The sequence below is a fragment of the Coregonus lavaretus genome, assembly GCF_964263955.1.
Source record: "Coregonus lavaretus genome assembly, contig: HAP1_SCAFFOLD_4247, whole genome shotgun sequence".
NCBI classification, from domain to species: Eukaryota; Metazoa; Chordata; class Actinopteri; order Salmoniformes; family Salmonidae; genus Coregonus; species Coregonus lavaretus.
This window is the reverse complement of record NW_028157052.1, coordinates 27,454-50,783: the sequence shown is the minus strand read 5'-3', so window position 1 is coordinate 50,783 and position 23,330 is coordinate 27,454. Positions and strand designations below refer to the sequence as shown.

General features: G+C 43.0%; 1 protein-coding gene across 2 annotated transcripts in view; it reads right to left on the bottom strand.

Annotated features, from left to right (window-relative positions):
• Positions 1–1,145: 1,145 nt before the first annotated feature.
• Positions 1,146–23,330, bottom strand: part of LOC311125852 (voltage-gated potassium channel KCNC1-like) — a gene marked incomplete at both ends in the record, with an annotated part of 40,264 nt that continues 18,079 nt past the window's right edge. The window contains 4 exons of one of the 2 annotated variants that reach the window (XM_084199880.1): positions 1,146–1,312; positions 10,863–11,039; positions 13,608–13,667; positions 15,696–16,680. In XM_084199880.1, coding sequence (XP_084056006.1) covers positions 1,146–1,312; positions 10,863–11,039; positions 13,608–13,667; positions 15,696–16,680 — 1,389 coding nt within the window. The remainder of the gene's footprint in view (positions 1,313–10,862; positions 11,040–13,607; positions 13,668–15,695; positions 16,681–23,330) is intronic. The other variant, XM_084199881.1, reaches the window with a different exon arrangement.

Sequence of the window (23,330 nt, the reverse complement as noted above, 5' to 3'; positions counted from 1 at the left end):
GAGAGCAGTAGAGAGGAGAGAGGAGGAGAGAGCAGTGGAGAGGAGAGAGGAGGAGAGAGGAGGGAGAGGAGAGGAGAGGGCAGTGGAGAGGAGAGGGCAGTGGAGAGGAGAGGGCAGTGGAGAGGAGAGAGCAGTAGAGAGGAGAGGAGAGGAGAGGAGAGGAGAGGAGAGGAGAGGAGAGGAGAGGAGAGGAGAGGAGAGGAGAGGAGAGGAGAGGAGAGGAGAGGAGAGGAGAGGAGAGGAGAGAGCAGTAGAGAGGAGAGAGCAGTGGAGAGGAGAGAGGAGAGAGGAGAGAGGAGAGAGCAGTAGAGAGGAGAGAAGAGGAGAGAGGAGAGAGCAGTGGAGAGGAGAGAGCAGTAGAGAGGAGAGGAGAGGAGAGGAGAGGAGAGGAGAGGAGAGGAGAGGAGAGGAGAGGAGAGGAGAGGAGAGGAGAGGAGAGGAGAGGAGAGGAGAGGAGAGGAGAGGAGAGGAGAGAGCAGTGGAGAGGAGAGAGCAGTGGAGAGGAGAGAGCAGTAGAGAGGAGAGAGGAGGAGAGAGCAGTGGAGAGGAGAGGAGAGGAGAGGAGAGAGGAGAGGAGAGAGGAGAGGAGAGGAGAGGAGAGGAGAGGAGAGGAGAGGAGAGGAGAGGAGAGGAGAGGAGAGGAGAGGAGAGGAGAGGAGAGGAGAGGAGAGGAGAGGAGAGGAGAGGGAGAGGAGAGCAGTGGAGAGGAGAGAGCAGTAGAGAGGAGAGGGAGGAGAGAGCAGTGGAGAGGAGAGGAGAGGAGAGGAGAGGAGAGGAGAGGAGAGGAGAGGAGAGGAGAGGAGAGGAGAGGAGAGGAGAGGAGAGGAGAGGAGAGGAGAGGAGAGGAGAGGAGAGGAGAGGAGAGGAGAGGAGAGAGCAGTGGAGAGGAGAGAGTAAGTCACATAGTGATAGGATGAGTCCAGAAACAACCCCTAGCCACTTGTGGAGATCTGAGAGGATTGGAGAGGCTTAAGCCATATGGTGAGAACTCCACCTTGCCCTCTGATAGGCTAGATGAAGCTGTCACCATATTGCCTACACCTATCCTATCCAATCAGATCTCCACAAGTGGCTAGTGGGTAGGGGCTAGCGCTAGGGGTTGAGTGTGGACAAGCCCAAAGTCTCCTAGTGAACCATAATGGAGTTCAGAGAATGGATGGGATGGGGGAGTGTGAGTGCTGGATGAGACAGGATGGACTGCAGGGCAGGGCGGAAATGCAGGAGGACGACACTCCAGAGGTGTCATGGCCGCCCAGGCCGCTCACGCTCATGCCAGACATGCTGTTTAGGGCGCTCCAAGGCTTGTAATAACCTTCAGTTGGAAAACAGAGAGCGTTTTTAGTACAGTACAGCGCATGGCATTTTGAGTACAGTCACTGCAGAGCGTTTTGAGTACAGTACACTGCAGTGTGTTTTGGGTACAGTACACTGCAATGTGTTTTAAGCACACTGCATAGTGTTTTGAGTACAGTACACTGCTGAGTGTTGAGTACACTGCAGTGTTTTGAGTACACTACAGAGTGGTTTGAGTACAGTACACTGCTGAGTGTTGAGTGCACTGTAGTGTTTTGAGTACACTGCAGAGTGTTTTGAGTACAGTACACTGCAGAGTGTTTTGAGTACACTGCAGAGTGTTTTGAGTACAGTACACTGCAGAGTGTTTTGAGTACACTGCAGAGTGTTTTGAGTACAGTACACTGCAGAGTGTTTTGAGTACAGAACAAGACAATACCATGCAGCAGCTGGATGATGGACCCATGTCAGCATTGTCTGTCTCTGTATGTCGTTGTATTTCTTACAGCCTGTTGCTTTCTTGTTTTTGTTTTCTCCAAACACAAATGTCAACAGACTTCAGTGAGGTTAACAACACTGGTATTCTCCATGCATTGAGTGCATCAGATGTAGCAGTAGCTAGTTCAACAGCATGCATGCACAGGGTGGTACTGGAATGGTTTAGAGGAGCAGACATGTTGACATTCAACTAGGCCACCTGAGTGGGGAACACATTGTTGGTAGCTACAGTATATTGGAGAATATGTTGGCAGTGAACTACAGTATATTGGAGAATATGTTGGCAGTGAACTACAGTATATTGGAGAATATGTTGGCAGTGAACTACAGAATATTGGAGAATATGTTGGCAGTGAACCACAGAATATTGGAGAATATGTTGGCAGTGAACTACAGTATATTGGAGAATATGTTGGCAGTGAACTACAGAATATTGGAGAATATGTTGGCCGTGAACTACAGAATATTGGAGAATATGTTGGCAGTGAACTACAGTATATTGGAGAATATGTTGGCAGTGAACTACAGAATATTGGAGAATATGTTGGCAGTGAACTACAGTATATTGGAGAATATGTTGGCAGTGAACTACAGTATATTGGAGAATATGTTGGCCGTGAACTACAGAATATTGGAGAATATGTTGGCAGTGAACTACAGTATATTGGAGAATATGTTGGCAGTGAACTACAGTATATTGGAGAATATGTTGGCAGTGAACTACAGTATATTGGAGAATATGTTGGCAGTGAACTACAGTATATTGGAGAATATGTTGGCAGCGAACTACAGAATATTGGAGAATATGTTGGCAGTGAACTACAGTATATTGGAGAATATGTTGGCAGTGAACTACAGTATATTGGAGAATATGTTGGCAGTGAACTACAGTATATTGGAGAATATGTTGGCCGTGAAATACAGTATATTGGAGAATATGTTGGCAGTGAACTACAGTATATTGGAGAATATCTTGGCAGTGAACTACAGTATATTGGAGAATATCTTGGCAGTGAACTACAGTATATTGGAGAATATGTTGGCAGTGAACTACAGTATATTGGAGAATATGTTGGCAGTGAACTACAGTATATTGGAGAATATGTTGGCAGTGAACTACAGTATATTGGAGAATATGTTGGCCGTGAACTACAGTATATTGGAGAATATGTTGGCAGTGAACTACAGAATATTGGAGAATATGTTGGCAGTGAACTACAGAATATTGGAGAATATGTTGGCAGTGAACTACAGAATATTGGAGAATATGTTGGCCGTGAACTACAGAATATTGGAGAATATGTTGGCAGTGAACTACAGTATATTGGAGAATATGTTGGCAGTGAACTACAGAATATTGGAGAATATGTTGGCAGTGAACTACAGAATATTGGAGAATATGTTGGCAGTGAACTACAGTATATTGGAGAATATGTTGGCAGTGAACTACAGAATAATGAAGAATATGTTGGCCGTGAACTACAGAATATTGGAGAATATGTTGGCAGTGAACTACAGTATATTGGAGAATATGTTGGCAGTGAACTACAGTATATTGGAGAATATGTTGGCAGTGAACTACAGTATATTGGAGAATATGCTGGCCGTGAACTACAGTATATTGGAGAATATGTTGGCAGTGAACTACAGTATATTGGAGAATATGTTGGCAGTGAACTACAGAATATTGGAGAATATGTTGGCAGTGAACTACAGTATATTGGAGAATGTTGGCAGTGAACTACAGTATATTGGAGAATATGTTGGCAGTGAACTACAGTATATTGGAGAATATGTTGGCAGTGAACTACAGTATATTGGAGAATATGTTGGCAGTGAACTACAGTATATTGGAGAATATGTTGGCAGTGAACTACAGAATATTGGAGAATATCTTGGGAGTGAACTACAGGATATTGGAGAATATGTTGGCAGTGAACTACAGTATATTGGAGAATATGTTGGCCGTGAACTACAGTATATTGGAGAATATGTTGGCAGTGAACTACAGTATATTGGAGAATATCTTGGCAGTGAACTACAGTATATTGGAGAATATCTTGGCAGTGAACTACAGTATATTGGAGAATATGTTGGCAGTGAACTACAGTATATTGGAGAATATGTTGGCAGTGAACTACAGTATATTGGAGAATATGTTGGCAGTGAACTACAGTATATTGGAGAATATGTTGGCCGTGAACTACAGTATATTGGAGAATATGTTGGCAGTGAACTACAGAATATTGGAGAATATGTTGGCAGTGAACTACAGAATATTGGAGAATATGTTGGCCGTGAACTACAGAATATTGGAGAATATGTTGGCAGTGAACTACAGAATATTGGAGAATATGTTGGCAGTGAACTACAGTATATTGGAGAATATGTTGGCAGTGAACTACAGTATATTGGAGAATATGTTGGCAGTGAACTACAGTATATTGGAGAATATGTTGGCAGTGAACTACAGAATATTGGAGAATATTTTGGCAGTGAACTACAGTATATTGGAGAATATGTTGGCAGTGAACTACAGAATATTGGAGAATATGTTGGCCGTGAACTACAGAATATTGGAGAATATGTTGGCAGTGAACTACAGTATATTGGAGAATATGTTGGCAGTGAACTACAGAATATTGGAGAATATGTTGGCAGTGAACTACAGTATATTGGAGAATATGTTGGCAGTGAACTACAGTATATTGGAGAATATGTTGGCAGTGAACTACAGTATATTGGAGAATATGTTGGCAGTGAACTACAGTATATTGGAGAATATGTTGGCAGTGAACTACAGTATATTGGAGAATATGTTGGCAGTGAACTACAGTATATTGGAGAATATGTTGGCAGTGAACTACAGAATATTGGAGAATATCTTGGGAGTGAACTACAGGATATTGGAGAATATGTTGGCAGTGAACTACAGTATATTGGAGAATATCTTGGCAGTGAACTACAGTATATTGGAGAATATGTTGGCAGTGAACTACAGTATATTGGAGAATATGTTGGCAGTGAACTACAGTATATTGGAGAATATGTTGGCAGTGAACTACAGTATATTGGAGAATATGTTGGCCGTGAACTACAGTATATTGGAGAATATGTTGGCAGTGAACTACAGAATATTGGAGAATATGTTGGCAGTGAACTACAGAATATTGGAGAATATGTTGGCCGTGAACTACAGAATATTGGAGAATATGTTGGCAGTGAACTACAGTATATTGGAGAATATGTTGGCAGTGAACTACAGAATATTGGAGAATATGTTGGAAGTGAACTACAGTATATTGGAGAATATGTTGGCAGTGAACTACAGAATATTGGAGAATATGTTGGCAGTGAACTACAGTATATTGGAGAATATGTTGGCAGTGAACTACAGTATATTGGAGAATATGTTGGCAGTGAACTACAGAATATTGGAGAATATGTTGGCAGTGAACTACAGTATATTGGAGAATATGTTGGCCGTGAACTACAGTATATTGGAGAATATGTTGGCAGTGAAGTACAGTATATTGGAGAATATGTTGGCAGTGAACTACAGTATATTGGAGAATATGTTGGCCGTGAACTACAGAATATTGGAGAATATGTTGGCAGTGAACTACAGTATATTGGAGAATATGTTGGCAGTGAACTACAGTATATTGGAGAATATGTTGGCAGTGAACTACAATATATTGGAGAATATGTTGGCCGTGAACTACAGAATATTGGAGAATATGTTGGCCGTGAACTACAGAATATTGGAGAATATGTTGGCAGTGAACTACAGTATATTGGAGAATATGTTGGCAGTGAACTACAGAATATTGGAGAATATGTTGGCAGTGAACTACAAAATATTGGAGAATATGTTGGCAGTGAACTACAGTATATTGGAGAATATGTTGGCAGTGAACTACAGAATATTGGAGAATATGTTGGCCGTGAACTACAGAATATTGGAGAATATGTTGGCAGTGAACTACAGTATATTGGAGAATATGTTGGCAGTGAACTACAGAATATTGGAGAATATGTTGGCAGTGAACTACAGTATATTGGAGAATATGTTGGCCGTGAACTACAGTATATTGGAGAATATGTTGGCAGTGAACTACAGTATATTGGAGAATATGTTGGCAGTGAACGACAGAATATTGGAGAATATGTTGGCAGTGAACTACAGTATATTGGAGAATATGTTGGCAGTGAACTACAGTATATTGGAGAATATGTTGGCAGTGAACTACAGTATATTGGAGAATATGTTGGCAGTGAACTACAGTATATTGGAGAATATGTTGGCAGTGAACTACAGTATATTGGAGAATATGTTGGCAGTGAACTACAGTATATTGGAGAATATGTTGGCAGTGAACTACAGAATATTGGAGAATATGTTGGCAGTGAACTACAGAATATTGGAGAATATGTTGGCAGTGAACTACAGAATATTGGAGAATATGTTGGCAGTGAACTACAGAATATTGGAGAATATGTTGGCAGTGAACTACAGAATATTGGAGAATATGTTGGCAGTGAACTACAGTATATTGGAGAATATGTTGGCAGTGAACTACAGTATATTGGAGAATATGTTGGCCGTGAACTACAGTATATTGGAGAATATGTTGGCAGTGAACTACAGTATATTGGAGAATATGTTGGCAGTGAACTACAGAATATTGGAGAATATGTTGGCAGTGAACTACAGAATATTGGAGAATATGTTGGCAGTGAACTACAGTATATTGGAGAATATGTTGGCCGTGAACTACAGTATATTGGAGAATATGTTGGCAGTGAACTGCAGTATATTGGAGAATATGTTGGCCGTCTGCTACACTTTATTACGATTCTCCCTGTAGGCTTTGGGATTATGTCCCGTGTTCCATTTAACTAAGAGCCAAGGGCTGAATCCCCCAACTCTAGAAACTGAATGCCAACTTGAGGTTTTGCATAAATTAGGCATCGATGGCAATTGATTTGTTAGGTCACTGTTGGATCCAGCGCCAATAGAACAATGGCTTTGTGCTTGTAGATACCAGTTAAAATACAGACTGGAATAGAGTTGGTGTAGTCATGAATGATAAAAAAAAAAAGACAGACATTTAGAAGTATAATCATTGTTTATAGTGTTTGTTGTTTTCCAAATTTAGGGTTGGGCTTTTCATTTCACTCTGTCATGAGGCACCTTCACATAGCCCGTCATAAGCCATAGCCCCTCATAAGCCATAGGACTTCATAAGCCATAGGACTTCATAAGCCATAGGACTTCATAAGACATAGGACTTCATAAGCCATAGGACTTCATAAGACATAGGACTTCATATAAGCCATAGGACTTCATAAGCCATATGACTTCATAAGCCATAGGACTTCATAAGCCATAGGACTTCATAAGACATAGTACTTCATATAAGCCATAGGACTTCATAAGCCATATGACTTCATAAGCCATAGGACTTCATAAGCCATAGGACTTCATAAGACATAGGACTTCATAAGCCATAGGACTTCATAAGACATAGGACTTCATATAAGCCATAGGACTTCATAAGCCATATGACTTCATAAGCCATAGGACTTCATAAGACATAGGACTTCAAAAGCCATAGGACTTCATAAGCCTTTGTAAGCTATACTCTATTAGTGTTGTGCTCCATCACCACACTAATTACACCCATCAGCAAGAACGGGCATGCATCATAATGCTCATGACCAGCAGATTCCTAATCATCAGCAGGGTTCATCATGATTAGCATCAGTAGAACAAACATACATGATACAGCCAGTAAAACACAAACAAAACATACATCAACACTTTTTTCACAAGCACATTGTATTTCATATAAAAACATCTCAAATTGGTTGTCTTCCTTGTATAAAATATGGGAGGTATATTATGTATGGTGTGTATATATATTTGTATATACACCTACTCATTCAAGGGTTTTTCTTTATTTTTACAATTTTTTTTACATTGTAGAATAATAGTGAAGACATCAAAACTATGAAATAACACATATGGAATCATGTAGTAACCAAAAAAGTGTTAAACAAATCAAAATATATTTTATATTTGAGATTATTCAAATTGCCACCCTTTGCCTTGATGACAGCTTTGCACACTCTTGGCATTCTCTCAACCAGCTTCACTTGGAATGCTTTTCCAACAGTCTTGAAGGAGTTCCCACATATGCTGAGCACTTGTTGGCTGCTTTTCCTTCACTCTGCCGACCGACTGATCCCAAACCATCTCAATTGGGTTGAGGTCGGGGGATTGTGGAAGCCAGGTCATCTGATGCAGCACTCCATCACTCTCCTTCTTGGTAAAATAGCCTTTACACAACCTGGAGGTGTGTTGGGACATTGTCCTGTTGAAAAACAAATGATTATCCCACTAAGCCCAAACCAGATGGGATGGCATATCGCTGCAGAATGTTGTGGTAGCGATGCTGGTTAAGTGTGCCTTGAATTATAAATAAATCACTGACAGTGTCACCAGCAAAGAACCCCCACACCATCACACCTCCTCCTCCATGCTTCACGGTGGTAACCATACATGCGAAAATCATCCGTTCACCTACTCTGCATCTCACAAAAATCTCAAATTTGGACTCATCAGACCAAAGGACAGATTTCCACCGGTCTAATGTCCATTGCTCGTGTTTCTTGGCCCAAGCAAGTCTCTTCTTATTATTGGTGTCCTTTAGTAGTGGTTTCTTTGCAGTAATTTGACCATGAAGGCCTGATTCACGCAGTCCCCTCTGAATAGTTGATGTTGAGATGTGTCTGTTACTTGAACTCTGTGAAGCATTTATTTGGGCTGCAATTTCTGAGGCTGGTAACTCTAATGAACTTATCCTCTGCAGCAAAGGTAACTCTGGGTCTTCCTTCCCTGTGGCGGTCCTCATGAGAGCCAGTTTCATTATAGTGATTGATGGTTTTTGCGACTGCACTTGAAGAAACGTTCAAAGTTCTTGAAATGTTCTGGATTGACTGATCTTCATGTCTTAAAGTAATGATGGACTGTCGTTTCTCTATGTTTATTTGAGCTGTTCTTGCCATAATATGGACTTGGTCTTTTACCAAATAGGGCTATCTTCTGTATAAAACCCCTACCTTGTCACATCACAACTGATTGGCTCAAACTCGTTAAGAAGGAAAGAAATTCCACAAATGAACTTTTAACAAGGCACACCTGTTAATTAAAATGCATTCCAGGTGACTTCCTCATGAAGCTGGTTGAGAGAATGCCAAGAGTGTGCAAAGCTGTCATCAAGGTAAAGGGTGGCTACTTTGAAGAATCTCAAATATAAAATATATTTTGATCTGTTTAACACTTTTTTTGGTTACTACATGATTTCATATGTGTTATTTCATAGTTTTGATGTCTTCACTATTATTCTACAATGTAGATTTTTTTATTTATTTTTTAAGAAAAACCCTGGAATGAGCAGGTGTGTCCAAATTTCTGACTGTTACTGTATATATATATATATATTATAGATGGGGTTGTTCTTACAGAACAGATTAGGATTATATCCAATACTGTTTCAGTCAGTGTGAACTATAGGATTATATACAATACTGTAGTTTTAGACAAGACTGACTTTATGACCAAAATGATCCTATTTACACTTTGTAGTACATTTTGACACTAGAATAAATGTTTCTGACTCATATCGATGCCACATAGGCCGTTTTAAACCAGAGAAGTTGGTTCTAAGGGGTAGTTGACCTTTAAAAGGGAAAGGATCATTGGATTATGTCTGATTACTTCTTACAGTATTTCTCTCTGCATCCCAAATGGCACCCTATCCCATACGTAGTGCGTTACTTTAGGGCCCTGATCAACAGTAGTGCGCTGTAAAGGGAACAGGGTACCATTTGGGATGCAAGACTTGTCCCTTTACACCGTTTCAATCTGATGATGTCATGGGCTCTCCAGTAATGGCCACTAATGTCCTGACCTTCATTTTTTTTGCAGAAGTATTTTTTAGAACTCAGACTTTCGTAGATTAGTCTTTAAAAAAAAAACTGTTAAGCTCCAAAATTTATTTTCCCAAAAAATGTTATGCTTCATTTTTTTACTTGATTTACTACATTGTTTTTCAATGGGAAAAGTTTCCGAACTGGCTGGATCTGGAGGGCGTCTTTAATGACACATCATGTTCTAAGGAGTTCAGAGCTACAGTAGTTACAAATATCATCTACAAAGACGTTTCAAAACCTTGTTGCTCAAAAGAAAGACAAAACCTTTGTAAAGTGACCGCTGTCTATTGTTAGGAGGAGAGGTCAAACCAGAATGCAGATCTATAACATGTGACAGTTGGGGGGTGGGTGGGGTGGGGGGGGGGGGGGGGGGGGGGGTAGAGCAAAGGCTGGGATAACAACCTTGTGTAGGTTTCCTGGTGCGTGTGTGTGTGTGTGAGTGATGTCACCAGCATAGCCGCGAGAAGCAGGGGTGCTGAGGGTGCTGTAGTGAACCCTGATAAATCAGAATTGTACCAAATATTAAGAAAAAAATGTATGCATTTAAAGCTCAATTTTAAAGCTCAATTGGTAGAGCACGGCGCTTGTAACGCCAGGGTAGTGGGTTCGATCCCCGGGACCACCCATACGAAAAAATGTATGCGCACATGACTGTAAGTCGCTTTGGATAAAAGTGTCTGCTAAATGGCATATTATATTATATATTTTATTATAAAGTAGTGCACTGGGCCTTTACTAGTTATTTCTGTGCCCACCCCTTATAAAAAATGTGCAGCACCCCCACCCCCAAACACCTTCCCGCGGCTGTGTGTGTGTGTGTGTGTGTGTGTGTATGCGTGTGTGTGTGTGTATGTGTGTGCGTGTGTGTGTGCGTCAAATGCATGTGCACATGCACGTGTTGGACCACAGGTTGACATTGTGTACTGTATGTATGATTATGAGAAATCAAGTCGTAGGGAAAGCAACACGTTTGACAGCGGCCTGTGTTTGGCTGTTACAGTACGTAACTCTCCTCCTTCCTCCCCCTGTGTGGTTGGGCTGTGTTTGGCTGTTACTGTAGGTGTACGTACCCCTCCTGTCTCTACCCCCTGTGTGGTTGGGCCGTTCTGCAGCTGTGGTGACGAGACAACAAGGCCGTTCTCTCTCACTGGGGCTGAAGATCTCCTCTGGCGAGATGGCCTGGTCTATATGAGGACAGTCCTCGTTGGCTAGAGCTGCGTTGGCCGCCTCCCCATTCAGCTTGGAATCTTCAGACAGACACACAGGAGATTCCATAGAATTAGAATTAGAACAGGAGATTCCATAGAATTAGAATTAGAAAAGGAGATTCCATAGAAATATAATTAGAACAGGAGATTCCATAGAAATAGAATCAGAACAGGATATTCCATAGAAAAATAATTAGAACAGGAGATTCCATGGAAATATAATTAGAACAGGAGATTCCATAGAAATAGAATCAGAACAGGAGATTCCATAGAAATAGAATCAGAACAGGAGATTCCATAGAAAAAGAATTAGAACAGGAGATTCCATGGAAATATAATTAGAACAGGAGATTCCATAGAAATATAATTAGAACAGGAGATTCCATAGAAATAGAATTAGAACAGGATATTCCATAGAAATAGAATCAGAACAGGAGATTCCATAGAAAAAGAATTAGAACAGGAGATTCCATAGAAAAAGAATTAGAACAGGAGATTCCATGGAAATATAATTAGAACAGGAGATTCCATAGAAATATAATTAGAACAGGAGATTCCATTGAAATAGAATTAGAACAGGAGATTCCATAGAAATATAATTAGAACAGGAGATTCCATAGAAATAGAATCAGAACAGGAGATTCCATAGAAAAAGAATTAGAACAGGAGATTCCATGGAAATATAATTAGAACAGGAGATTCCATAGAAATAGAATCAGAACAGGAGATTCCATAGAAAAAGAATTAGAACAGGAGATTCCATGGAAATATAATTAGAACAGGAGATTCCATAGAAATAGAATCAGAACAGGAGATTCCATAGAAATAGAATCAGAACAGGATATTCCATAGAAAAAGAATTAGAACAGGAGATTCCATGGAAATATAATTAGAACAGGAGATTCCATAGAAATATAATTAGAACAGGAGATTCCATAGAAATAGAATTAGAACAGGAGATTCCATAGAAATAGAATCAGAACAGGAGATTCCATAGAAAAAGAATTAGAACAGGAGATTCCATGGAAATAGAATTAGAACAGGAGATTCCATAGAAATAGAATCAGAACAGGAGATTCCATAGAAATAGAATCAGAACAGGAGATTCCATGGAAATATAATTAGAACAGGAGATTCCATAGAAATAGAATCAGAACAGGAGATTCCATAGAAATAGAATTAGAACAGGAGATTCCATATAAATAGAATCAGAACAGGAGATTCCTTAGCAATATAATTAGAACAGGAGATTCCATGGAAATAGAATCAGAACAGGAGATTCCGTAGAAGTAGAATTAGCACAGGAGATTCCGTAGAAGTAGAATTAGAACAGGAGATTCCATAGAAATAGAATCAGAACAGGAGATTCCATAGAAATAGAATTAGAACAGGAGATTCCATAGAAGTAGAATCAGAACAGGAGATTCCGTAGAAGTAGAATTAGAACAGGAGATTCCGTAGAAGTAGAATCAGAACAGGATATTCCATAGAAATAGAATCAGAACAGGAGATTCCATAGAAAAAGAATTAGAACAGGAGATTCCATGGAAATAGAATTAGAACAGGAGATTCCATAGAAATAGAATCAGAACAGGAGATTCCATAGAAATAGAATTAGAACAGGAGATTCCATAGAAGTAGAATCAGAACAGGAGATTCCGTAGAAGTAGAATCAGAACAGGAGATTCCATAGAAAAAGAATCAGAACAGGAGATTCCATAGAAATAGAATTAGAACAGGAGATTCCATAGAAAAAGAATCAGAACAGGAGATTCCATAGAAATAGAATTAGAACAGGAGATTCCGTAGAAGTAAAATTAGAACAGGAGATTCCATAGAAATAGAATCAGAACAGGAGATTCCATAGAAATAGAATTAGAACAGGAGATTCCATAGAAATAGAATCAGAACAGGAGATTCCGTAGAAGTAGAATTAGAACAGGAGATTCCATAGAAATAGAATCAGAACAGGAGATTCCATGGAAATAGAATCAGAACAGGAGATTCCATAGAAATTGAATTAGAACAGGGGATTCCATAGAAATAGAATTAGAACAGGAGATTCCATAGAAATAGAATTAGAACAGGAGATTCCATAGAAATAGAATCAGAACAGGGGATTCCATAGAAATAGAATTAGAACAGGAGATTCCATAGAAATATAATTAGAACAGGAGATTCCATAGAAATAGAATCAGAACAGGAGATTCCATAGAAATAGAATTAGAAGACTTACAAGAGCATTAGAACATATATCTAGGAGATACAGACAACAGGGTCAAACACTCTGATCAAATAAAGAATTTGAAATGCTGCTTGTCCAATTGCCCAACGAGAGACCAGAGCAGAGTACTGCAACAATTAGATATATGGACATCCAATTCAATTCAATACAACATCATTCATTCCCTCAGAGGCTAACCTCTCTTTAATCAGTGCTGAGGTCTGGCTAAAGTTAATCATATGTGGTTTAGTAACAAACAACAACATTACCAGCTTAAAGGTGCTACACATAGGATTTTTATTTTTTATTATTGCAATTTCAGAAAATGTCCATAATATATCTACATTAATAGTGGAATGATAGTGTTTCAGAGTGTTACTTACCCGCCAGTGTTGTGATTGGCTGTGATTTTCGCCTATTGATTTCTCCCACCGGAGAGGCACCTGTTGTCAAAATGGGAAAGCTGTTTTGACTTTGTGGCTGTGTTATCTAGTGGAAATCGGGTCAAGTGACCAATGTAGAAATCGTAATTTCCTGCTTAAAAAAAATTCTACAATGTTAGCTCAAATTAAGTTTATGTGAGAAAACAACAACTGAATAGTGTAGAATCATTGTACCATCTAAATCGCTGGGAAATATCTTTTGAATAACAAAAAATATTGTTTTGCCAGCTGTTTGAAGCTGTTGGACGAAAACCGAAAGTAAAAAGGGGGGGATTTGTTTTGAATGGAGCTTAGACATGGGGGAAAAACTCTTGGTGTAGCTCCTTTCATTATCCCACTTTGAAAATCTTAGAAGATGGTGTACAAAAGCTTTATGTCATATCCTTGCACGCTTTCTGCTACATTCTGTACTGCACATATCCTTGCACGCTTCGAATCAAATATTACCGACTGTCTAAATCAATTACAATAGCACTGCTTTGGACAGTCAACCGTAGGATTTGAAGCATGCTACAGTGGGATACGTTACAGTGTGTGCAGTAGTGGTGGTGGAGATGGTGTCTGGACTCGGATGGTTGGTGGGTGTGGTGGCGGGTGCATTTTAGTATGGTACGTGGGATGACGTCGACGTGAGAAAAGTATGTTAGCCTTAAAAACATCAAACCCACTCGACTTGACGAGTAGCAGCTTAGCACCTCAGTAAGCACCTGTTAAGTTGCCTGCATTCAAATGATCAGCGCAAGTTAATGTGTGCCATGCGATTGCTAAGTGTCCAGTACTTAACTTGACGCTATATAACTTTAAATGCCTACGATAACACTGAACTCTAAGTCGCTCTTACTCTTTTGTAGTAAAATTGTAATAGTTACCACAGTAACAACATTTCTGTTATTGATGCCAAATTACTCCCAACGACAACAATCACTTAACTTCATACCTGTCCTTGGTTTATAGAATCCCCTTGCATATCTTTACATGACCTTTGGCGGCAGGTAGCTTAGTGGGTAAGAGCGTTGTGCCAGTAACCGAAAGGTCGCTGGTTCTAATCCCCGAGCCGACTAGGTGAAAAATCTGTCGATGTGCCCTTAAGCAAGGCACTTAACCCTAATTGCTCCTGTAAGTCGCTCTGGATAAGAGCGTCTGCTAAATGACTAAAATGTAAATGTAAAAAATGTAAGCCCCCTTACACATCCTATGCATCCTCATTACATCATTATTACTATAGAGGTGTGGGTGACACGGATGCAGACGCCAGACCGGCTGTGAGAGTGCTAGGAAGGCGGCAGCGAGTCATGGGCTACGTCCCGAGGGCTACATCCCAAGCTGCTAGGCATACAGCTTATTGATCCTTAAATGAGAGATTCAGTTGTTTAATCGGAAAGTGGCTGAGTCACCTGATTGAGCCACTGGGAGTAGAGGGAGGGCGTCTACAGACAAACAGTGAGACAGCAGTGAGACAGCAGTGAGACAAACAGTGAGACAGCAGTGAGACAGCAGTGAGACAAACAGTGAGACAGCAGTGAGACAAACAGTGAGACAGTAGTGAGACAGCAGTGAGACAGCAGTGAGACAGCAGTGAGACAAACAGTGAGACAGCAGTGAGACAGCAGTGAGACAAACAGTGAGACAAACAGTGAGACAAACAGTGAGACAGCAGTGAGACAGCAGCGAGACAAACAGTGAGACAGCAGTGAGACAAACAGTGAAACAAACAGAGACAAACAGTGAGACAGCTGAACAGCAGGATGTTGCAGGAGAGTTGACCACATAAATGAGAGGAGAGGAGAGGAGAGGAGAGGAGAGGAGAGGAGAGGAGAGGAGAGGAGAGGAGAGGAGAGGAGAGGAGAGGAGAGGAGAGGAGTGGAGTGGAGAGGAGAGAGCAGTGGAGAGAGCAGTGGAGAGGAGACAGCAGTAGAGAGGAGAGGAGAGGAGAGGAGAGGAGAGGAGAGGAGAGGAGAGGAGAGGAGAGGAGAGGAGAGGAGAGGAGAGGAGAGGAGAGGAGAGGAGAGGAGAGGAGAGAGTCCTTACCTGGAAACTTTACTTCGAAGACGTCGTCGTGTGTCAGAGACATGTTTTGAGCCAGAGCCAAAACGGGGTGGACTAAGTTCGGGCTTTCAGGAAGGAGCAGTGCTTTATGGGGCGTTGGAGAAGAGTTGATGCTGGACTTACAGTAGTTGGGTGATCCTGGTTGGGGTGCTCGGGGGATATGCTTGTTCTTCTTCTTTGGTAGCTTCTGCTTCGCCATAGCCAGAGAGTAATACATTCCAAAGTTGTTGACGATCACGGGGACGGGCATGGCGATGGTCAGTACACCCGACAGGGCGCACAGTGCGCCGACAAGCATGCCCGACCACGTCTGGGGGTACATGTCGCCGTAGCCAAGGGTCGTCATGGTAACAACGGCCCACCAGAATCCGATGGGGATGTTCTTGAAGTGCGTGTGCTCGCTGGCGCGCGGGTCGGTCGGGTCTGCCCCCATCCGTTCGGCGTAGTAGATCATCGTGGCGAAGATGAGAACTCCCAGGGCGAGGAAGATGATGAGGAGGAGGAACTCATTGGTGCTAGCTCGTAACGTGTGACCCAGAACCCTCAGGCCCACGAAGTGACGGGTCAGCTTGAAGATACGCAGGATCCTGACAAACCTCACCACTCTGAGAAAACCCAAAACATCCTTAGCCGCTTTAGACGACAGCCCGCTCAGCCCGACCTCCAGGTAAAACGGTAAGATAGCCACGAAGTCGATAACGTTGAGAGCTTTCTTCATGAACTCCATCTTGTCCGGACAGAATATGACTCGCATCATGAACTCAAAGGTAAACCAGCCCACGCAGACGCCCTCGATGTAGGTGAGGTAGACCACCGTCTCCGTCTCCTGGTAGACATGCTCCACCGTCACATTATCCACCAGCTCCAGCTCGGTGCGGTTCACGATGGGGTTGAAGAACTCGTGGGTCTCCAGGCAGAAGGTGGAGATGGACACCAGGATGAAGAACAGAGAGGCCAGGGCTATCCACTGTGGAGGAGGGGAGCAGAGAAAAACAGATATAAGGAGTTCGGGAGGGGAGAGGGGAGGAGAGAGGAGAGAGGGGAGGAGAGAGAGGGGAGGAGAGAGGAGAGGAGAGAGGGGGGGAGAGGAGAGGGGAAAGGGGAGGGGAGGAGAGAGAGGGGAGGAGAGAGGAGAGGAGAGAGATGGGAGGAGAGAGGAGAGAGGGCAGGGGAGGAGAGAGGGGAGGAGAGAGAGGGGGGGAGGGGAGGGGAGGAGAGAGAGGGGAGGAGAGGAGAGAGGGGAGAGGAGGGGAAGAGAGAGGGGAGAGGGGAGAGAGGAGAGAGGGGAGGAGAGAGGGGAGGAGAGAGGGGAGAGGGGAGGAGAGAGGAGCTGGGGAGAGGGGAGGAGAGAGGAGAGAGAGGGGGAGGAGAGGGGAGGGGAGAGGAGAGAGGGGAGAGGAGAGAGGGGAGAGGGGAGAGGAGAGAGGAGAGAGAGGAGGGGAGAGGAGAGAGGGGAGGAGAGAGGGGAGAGGGGAGGAAAGAGGAGAGAGAGAGGGGAGAGGGGAGGAGAGAGGAGAGAGAGGAGGAGAGAGGGGAGGGAAGGGGAGGAGAGAGGGGAGAGGAGAGGAGAGAGTAGAGAGAGGAGGAGAGAGGGGGAGAGAGAGGAGAGGAGAGAGTAGAGAGAGTAGGAGAGAGGGGAGAGGAGGAGAGAGGAAAGGAGAGAGGGGAGGGGAGGAGAGAGGGGAGGAGAGGGGGGAGAGGGGAGGAGAGAGGAGAGAGAGGAGGAGAGAGGGGAGAGGGGAGGGAAGGGGAGGAGAGAGGGGAGAGGAGGACAGAGGGGAGAGGAAAGGAGAGAGGGGAGGGGAGGGGAGAGGGGAGGAGAGAGGGGAGAGAGGAGGAGAGAGGGGAGAGGGGAGGAGAGAGGGGAGAGGGGAGGAGAGAGGAGAGAGGGGAGGAGAGAGGAGAGAGGGGAGGAGAGAGGAGAGAGAGGAGGAGAGAGGGGAGAGGGGAAGGGAGGAGAGAGGGGAGAGGAGAGGAGAGAGAGTAGGACAGAGGGGAGAGGAGGACAGAGGGGAGAGGGAAGGAGAGAGGGGAGGGGAGGAGAGAGCTACTGACTCAACTCAACACTATACATGTCAGCTACCACAGCAAGTGAAATGACTGCAACACTTAACAAAGAGCGGCAGCCAGTTTCAGAGTGGGTAGCAAGAAATGTTAGTCCTAAATATTTCTAAAACTAAAAGCATTGTGTTTGGGACAAATCATTCACTGAACCCTAAACTTCAAATAAATCTTGTAATGAATCATGTGGAAATTGAGCAAGTTGAGGAGACTAAACTGCTTGGAGTAACCCTGGATTGTAAACTGTCATGGTCAAAACATATTGATGCAACTGTAGCTAAGATGGGGAGAGGTCTGTCCATAATAAATCTCTGCTCTGCTTTCTTAACACCACTATCAACAAGGCAGGTCCTACAGGCCCTAGTTTTGTCGCACCTGGACTACTATCCAGTCGTGTGGTAAGGTGCCACAAATTACAATTGGCCCAGAACAGAACAACACAGCTGGCCCTTAAATGTACGCTGAGAGTGTGTGTGTGTGTGTGTGTGTGTGTGGTGTGTGGTGTGTGGTGTGTGGTGTGTGTGTGTGTGTGTGTGTGTGTGTGTGTGTGTTGCTAAGTGAGAAAAGTCTGGGTATGATTGAAGTGGAGGGGATTCTTTATACTCCAGTGAGTTAATGCAACACACACACACAGCATCAGCTAAAATGAAGCCCCTGGTCTCCTGCCCCCTGAAGAACTGAAGCCCTCTTCCCCTGGTCTCCTACCCCCTGAAGAACTGAAGCCCTCTTCCCCTGGTCTCCTACCCCCTGAAGAACTGAAACCCTCTTCCCCTGGTCTCCTACCCCCTGAAGAACTGAAACCCTCTTCCCCTGGTCTCCTACCCCCTGAAGAACTGAAGCCCTCTTCCCCTGGTCTCCTACCCCCTGAAGAACTGAAGCCCTCTTCCCCTGGTCTCCTACCCCCTGAAGAACTGAAGCCCTCTTCCCCTGGTCTCCTACCCCCTGAAGAACTGAAGCCCTCTTCCCCTCGTCTCCTACCCCCTGAAGAACTGAAGCCCTCTTCCCCTGGTCTCCTACCCCCTGAAGAACTGAAGCCCTCTTCCCCTGGTCTCCTACCCCTGAAGAAATGAAGCCCTCTTCCCCTGGTCTCCTACCCCTGAAGAAATGAAGCCCTCTTCCCCTGGTCTCCTACCCCTGAAGAACTGAAGCCCTCTTCCCCTCGTCTCCTACCCCCTGAAGAACTGAAGCCCTCTTCCCCTGGTCTCCTACCCCCTGAAGAACTGAAGCCCTCTTCCCCTGGTCTCCTACCCCCTGAAGAACTGAAGCCCTCTTCCCCTGGTCTCCTACCCCCTGAAGAACTGAAGCCCTCTTCCCCTGGTCTCCTACCCCCTGAAGAACTGAAACCCTCTTCCCCTGGTCTCCTACCCCCTGAAGAACTGAAGCCCTCTTCCCCTGGTCTCCTACCCCCTGAAGAACTGAAGCCCTCTTCCCCTGGTCTCCTACCCCCTGAAGAACTGAAGCCCTCTTCCCCTGGTCTCCTACCCCCTGAAGAACTGAAGCCCTCCTCCCCTGGTCTCCTACCCCCTGAAGAACTGAAACCCTCTTCCCCTGGTCTCCTACCCCCTGAAGAACTGAAGCCCTCTTCCCCTGGTCTCCTACCCCCTGAAGAACTGAAGCCCTCTTCCCCTGGTCTCCTGCCCCCTGAAGAACTGAAGCCCTCTTCCCCTGGTCTCCTACCCCCTGAAGAACTGAAGCCCTCTTCCCCTGGTCTCCTACCCCCTGAAGAACTGAAGCCCTCTTCCCCTGGTCTCCTACCCCCTGAAGAACTGAAGCCCTCTTCCCCTGGTCTCCTACCCCTGAAGAACTGAAGCCCTCTTCATTACTGTGTGTAGACTAGATTACATTTTCAGTTCTGATTAATGTGTAACTCCATGTCTCTGCTGTTTGTGTTTACAGCGAAGACCCCTCCTGTTCCCTGATTAAGAGGTGATGACCACTCCACTACCACTGTCAACTCTCTCCTGACATGAACTGAAGCCATGTCCCATGTGCCCTCATCCACTGGAGCATTGAATGTTTTCTCTCCAAGCACTGTGAGTAGCCCAGTCAATGTTATTTCATTACTGTGTTCCCAGTCAAATCCTGTCCTGCCCTCAGTGGAAGAGTTGAGCCTTTCTCCAACACCCTCCATCCACGAGCCTGTCCTGTCCTGAAGTCAAGCCTTTGAAGACATCAACCCCTGTCCTGTCCTGTCCTGTCCTGAAGTCAAGCCTCTGAAGACATCAACCCCTGTCCTGTCCTGATGTCAAGCCTCTGAAGACATCAACCCCTGTCCTGTCTTGTCCTGAAGTCAAGCCTTTGAAGACATCAACCCCTGTCCTGTCCTGATGTCAAGCCTCTGAAGACATCAACCCCTGTCCTGTCCTGTCCTGAAGTCAAGCCTTTGAAGACATCAACCCCTGTCCTGTCCTGAAGTCAAGCCTCCGAAGACATCAACCTCTGTCCTGTCCTGTCCTGAAGTCAAGCCTCTGAAGACATCAACCCCTGTCCTGTCCTGTCCTGAAGTCAAGCCTCTGAAGACATCAACCCCTGTCCTGTCCTGAAGTCAAGCCTCTGAAGACATCAACCCCTGTCCTGTCCTGTCCTGAAGTCAAGCCTCTGAAGACATCAACCCCTGTCCTGTCCTGTCCTGATGTCAAGCCTCTGAAGTCATCAACAGAGAGATCCTTGATGAAAACCTGCTCCAGAGCGCTCCGGATCTCAGACTGGGGCGAAGTTTCACCTTCCAACAGGACAACGATCCTAAGCACACAGCCAAGACAACGCAGGAGTGGCTTCGGGACAAGTCTCTGAAAGTCCTTAAGTGGCCCGGACTTGAACCCAATCTAACATCTCTGGAGAGACCTGAAAAGACGCTCCCCATCCAACCTGACAGAGGTTGAGAGGATCTGCAGAGAAGAATGGGAGAAAGACTCGAGGCTGTAATCGCTGCCAAAGGTGCTTCAACAAAGTACTGAGCAAAGGGTCTGAATACTTATGTAAATGTGATATTTCCATTTTTGCTTTGTCATTATGGGGTACTGTGTGTAGATTGATGAGTGAAAAAAAAAACAATTTAATCAATTTTAGAATAAGGCAGTAACGTAACAAAATGAGGAAAAAGACAAGGGGTCTGAATACTTTCCGACTGCACTATTAAAGTAGTGAAAACTGTGGTATCTGGTCCCATGTTACTGCAAGCCATGACTTCATCCAGCTGGTGACTCTACAAACTGGTGGAGGTATTTGCTTTTTGCTTTGATAGTTTCAGCTTATGTTGTGCCCAATATAAATGAATGATAAATTATGTATTATTCTAAATAAGAATATAATATGTTTCTGAATACTTCTAAATTAATGTGGATGCTATCATGATTACAGATATTCATGAATTAATCGCGAATAATGATGAGTGAGAAAGTTACAAGACGCACAAATATCATACCCCCAAGACATGCTAACCTTTCACCGTTACAATAACAGGGGAGGTTAGCATTTTGGGGGTGGTATGATATTTATGCCTCTGTAATTTTCTCACTCATCAATATTCACGATTAATTCATGATTATCCGTTATCATGGTAGCATCCACAATGAAGATTAATTAATTAATTATCCTTTATCATGAAGAAGTATAATTCCAAAAATGCTATATATACATTTTCAAAAATGTTGGTAAATTAGCTTTTATTGTTTAAAATAAATTATGAAAGAGATTGGTGTGTTTTTTCACTATCTAATCATGGCATTGGGGTTGTTCAATGACAGACATGTATTTGTGTATTAAAATCTATCACTTGATGGTTTCATTTCAGAGAGACAAAAATCATGTTTTTTTGGGGGGCAAAATGTTATATACAGTATCAGCTTCACTGTACAAATGAGACATTTGTGACATCAATATATTTTTGTATTACATTTTTTAAAATAATTCAATACAGTAATATGAGATCTGTATGTAAAACATTTACATTTGACATTTTAGTCATTTAACAGATGCTCTTGTCTAGAGTGACATACAGTTATTCATCTTAAGATAGCTAGGTGGGACAACCACATATCACAGTCAAATATATACTGGATAAGAATCATCCATTCCAGCTAAACAGTAACTACAGAAAAGTATTCATACCCCTTGACTTATTCCCACGTTTTGTTGTTTTACAGTCCATAGGGTGGCAGTCTAGTCATATCCCTAAAATGGATGTCAATAGGCAATGAAAATAATGCAAAATACCAATAGTGTAGACTACTGTGTACTCTCTCTATGCCTTCAGAAAGTATTCATACCCCTTGACTTATTCCACATTTTGTTGTGTTACAACCTCAATTCAAAATGGAATAAATTGAGTTTTTTCTCACCCATCTACACACAATACCCCATAATGACAAAGTGAAAACATTTTTTTTTTTTTGTGCAAATGTATTGAAAATGAAACACTGAAATATCTAATTTGCATAAGTATTCACATCCCTGAGTCAATACATGTTAGAATCACCTTTGGCAACGATTACAGCTGTGAGTCTTTCCTGGGTAAGTCTCTAAGAGCTGTGCACACCTGGGTTGTACAATATTTGCACATAATTATTTTTAATATAAGTAACCTAATTTATGTCCCTTTAACTGCTCTGAATGCCTCTGCTGATCCTACAGCTATTGTATGCAGTAATCATGTGCCTAAGAACCAGATTTATACTGTTAGCGCTGAGCCGGTGTGCCCGAGGAGGAAGTCCACTGTGTGCAGCTCACCCTGCACTAACATAAAGAACATGAGCACATCTACTGCTGCTAAGCTTCCCAGTAAAGCAATAAAAACAAGTAAGCATCCCAGAAGAAAAGTGATCAAAATAGCCCACGTTAACATATCTAGCTTAAGAAACAAGGTTCATGAAATCAATAATTTGCTAGTAACAGATTACATTCATATTCGGACTATCTCTGAAACTCACTTAGATAATACCTTTGATGATACAGGGGTAGTAATACAAGGTTATAACATTTACAGAAAATATGGAAATGCTAATGGTGGAGGTGTTGCTGTTTATATACAGAACCACATTCCTCTGAAGATCAGAGAGGATCTCATGTTAAATACTGTTGAAGTAATATGGCTACAGGTTCATCTGCCTCACCTAAAGCCCATTCTGGTGGGAAGCTGCTATAGACCACCAAGTGCTAACAGTCAGTATCTGGATAACATGTGTGAAATGCTTGATAATGTATGTGATATCAATAGAGAGGTATACTTTCTGGGTGATATAAATATTGACTAGCTTTCATCAGGCTGCCAACTCAAGAGAAAGCTTCAAACTGTAACCAGTGCCTGCAACCTAGTTCAGGTTATCAGTCAACCTACCAGGGTAGTTACAAAGAATACAGAAATTAAATCATCAACATGTATTGATAATATCTTTACTAATGCTGCAGAGATTTTTTTGAAAGCAGTATCCAAATCCATTGGATGTAGTGATCACAATATAGTAGCCATATCTAGGAAAACCAAAGTTCCAAAGGCTGGGCCTAATATTGTGTATAAGAGGTCATACAATAAGTTGTGCAGTGATTCCTATGTTGTTG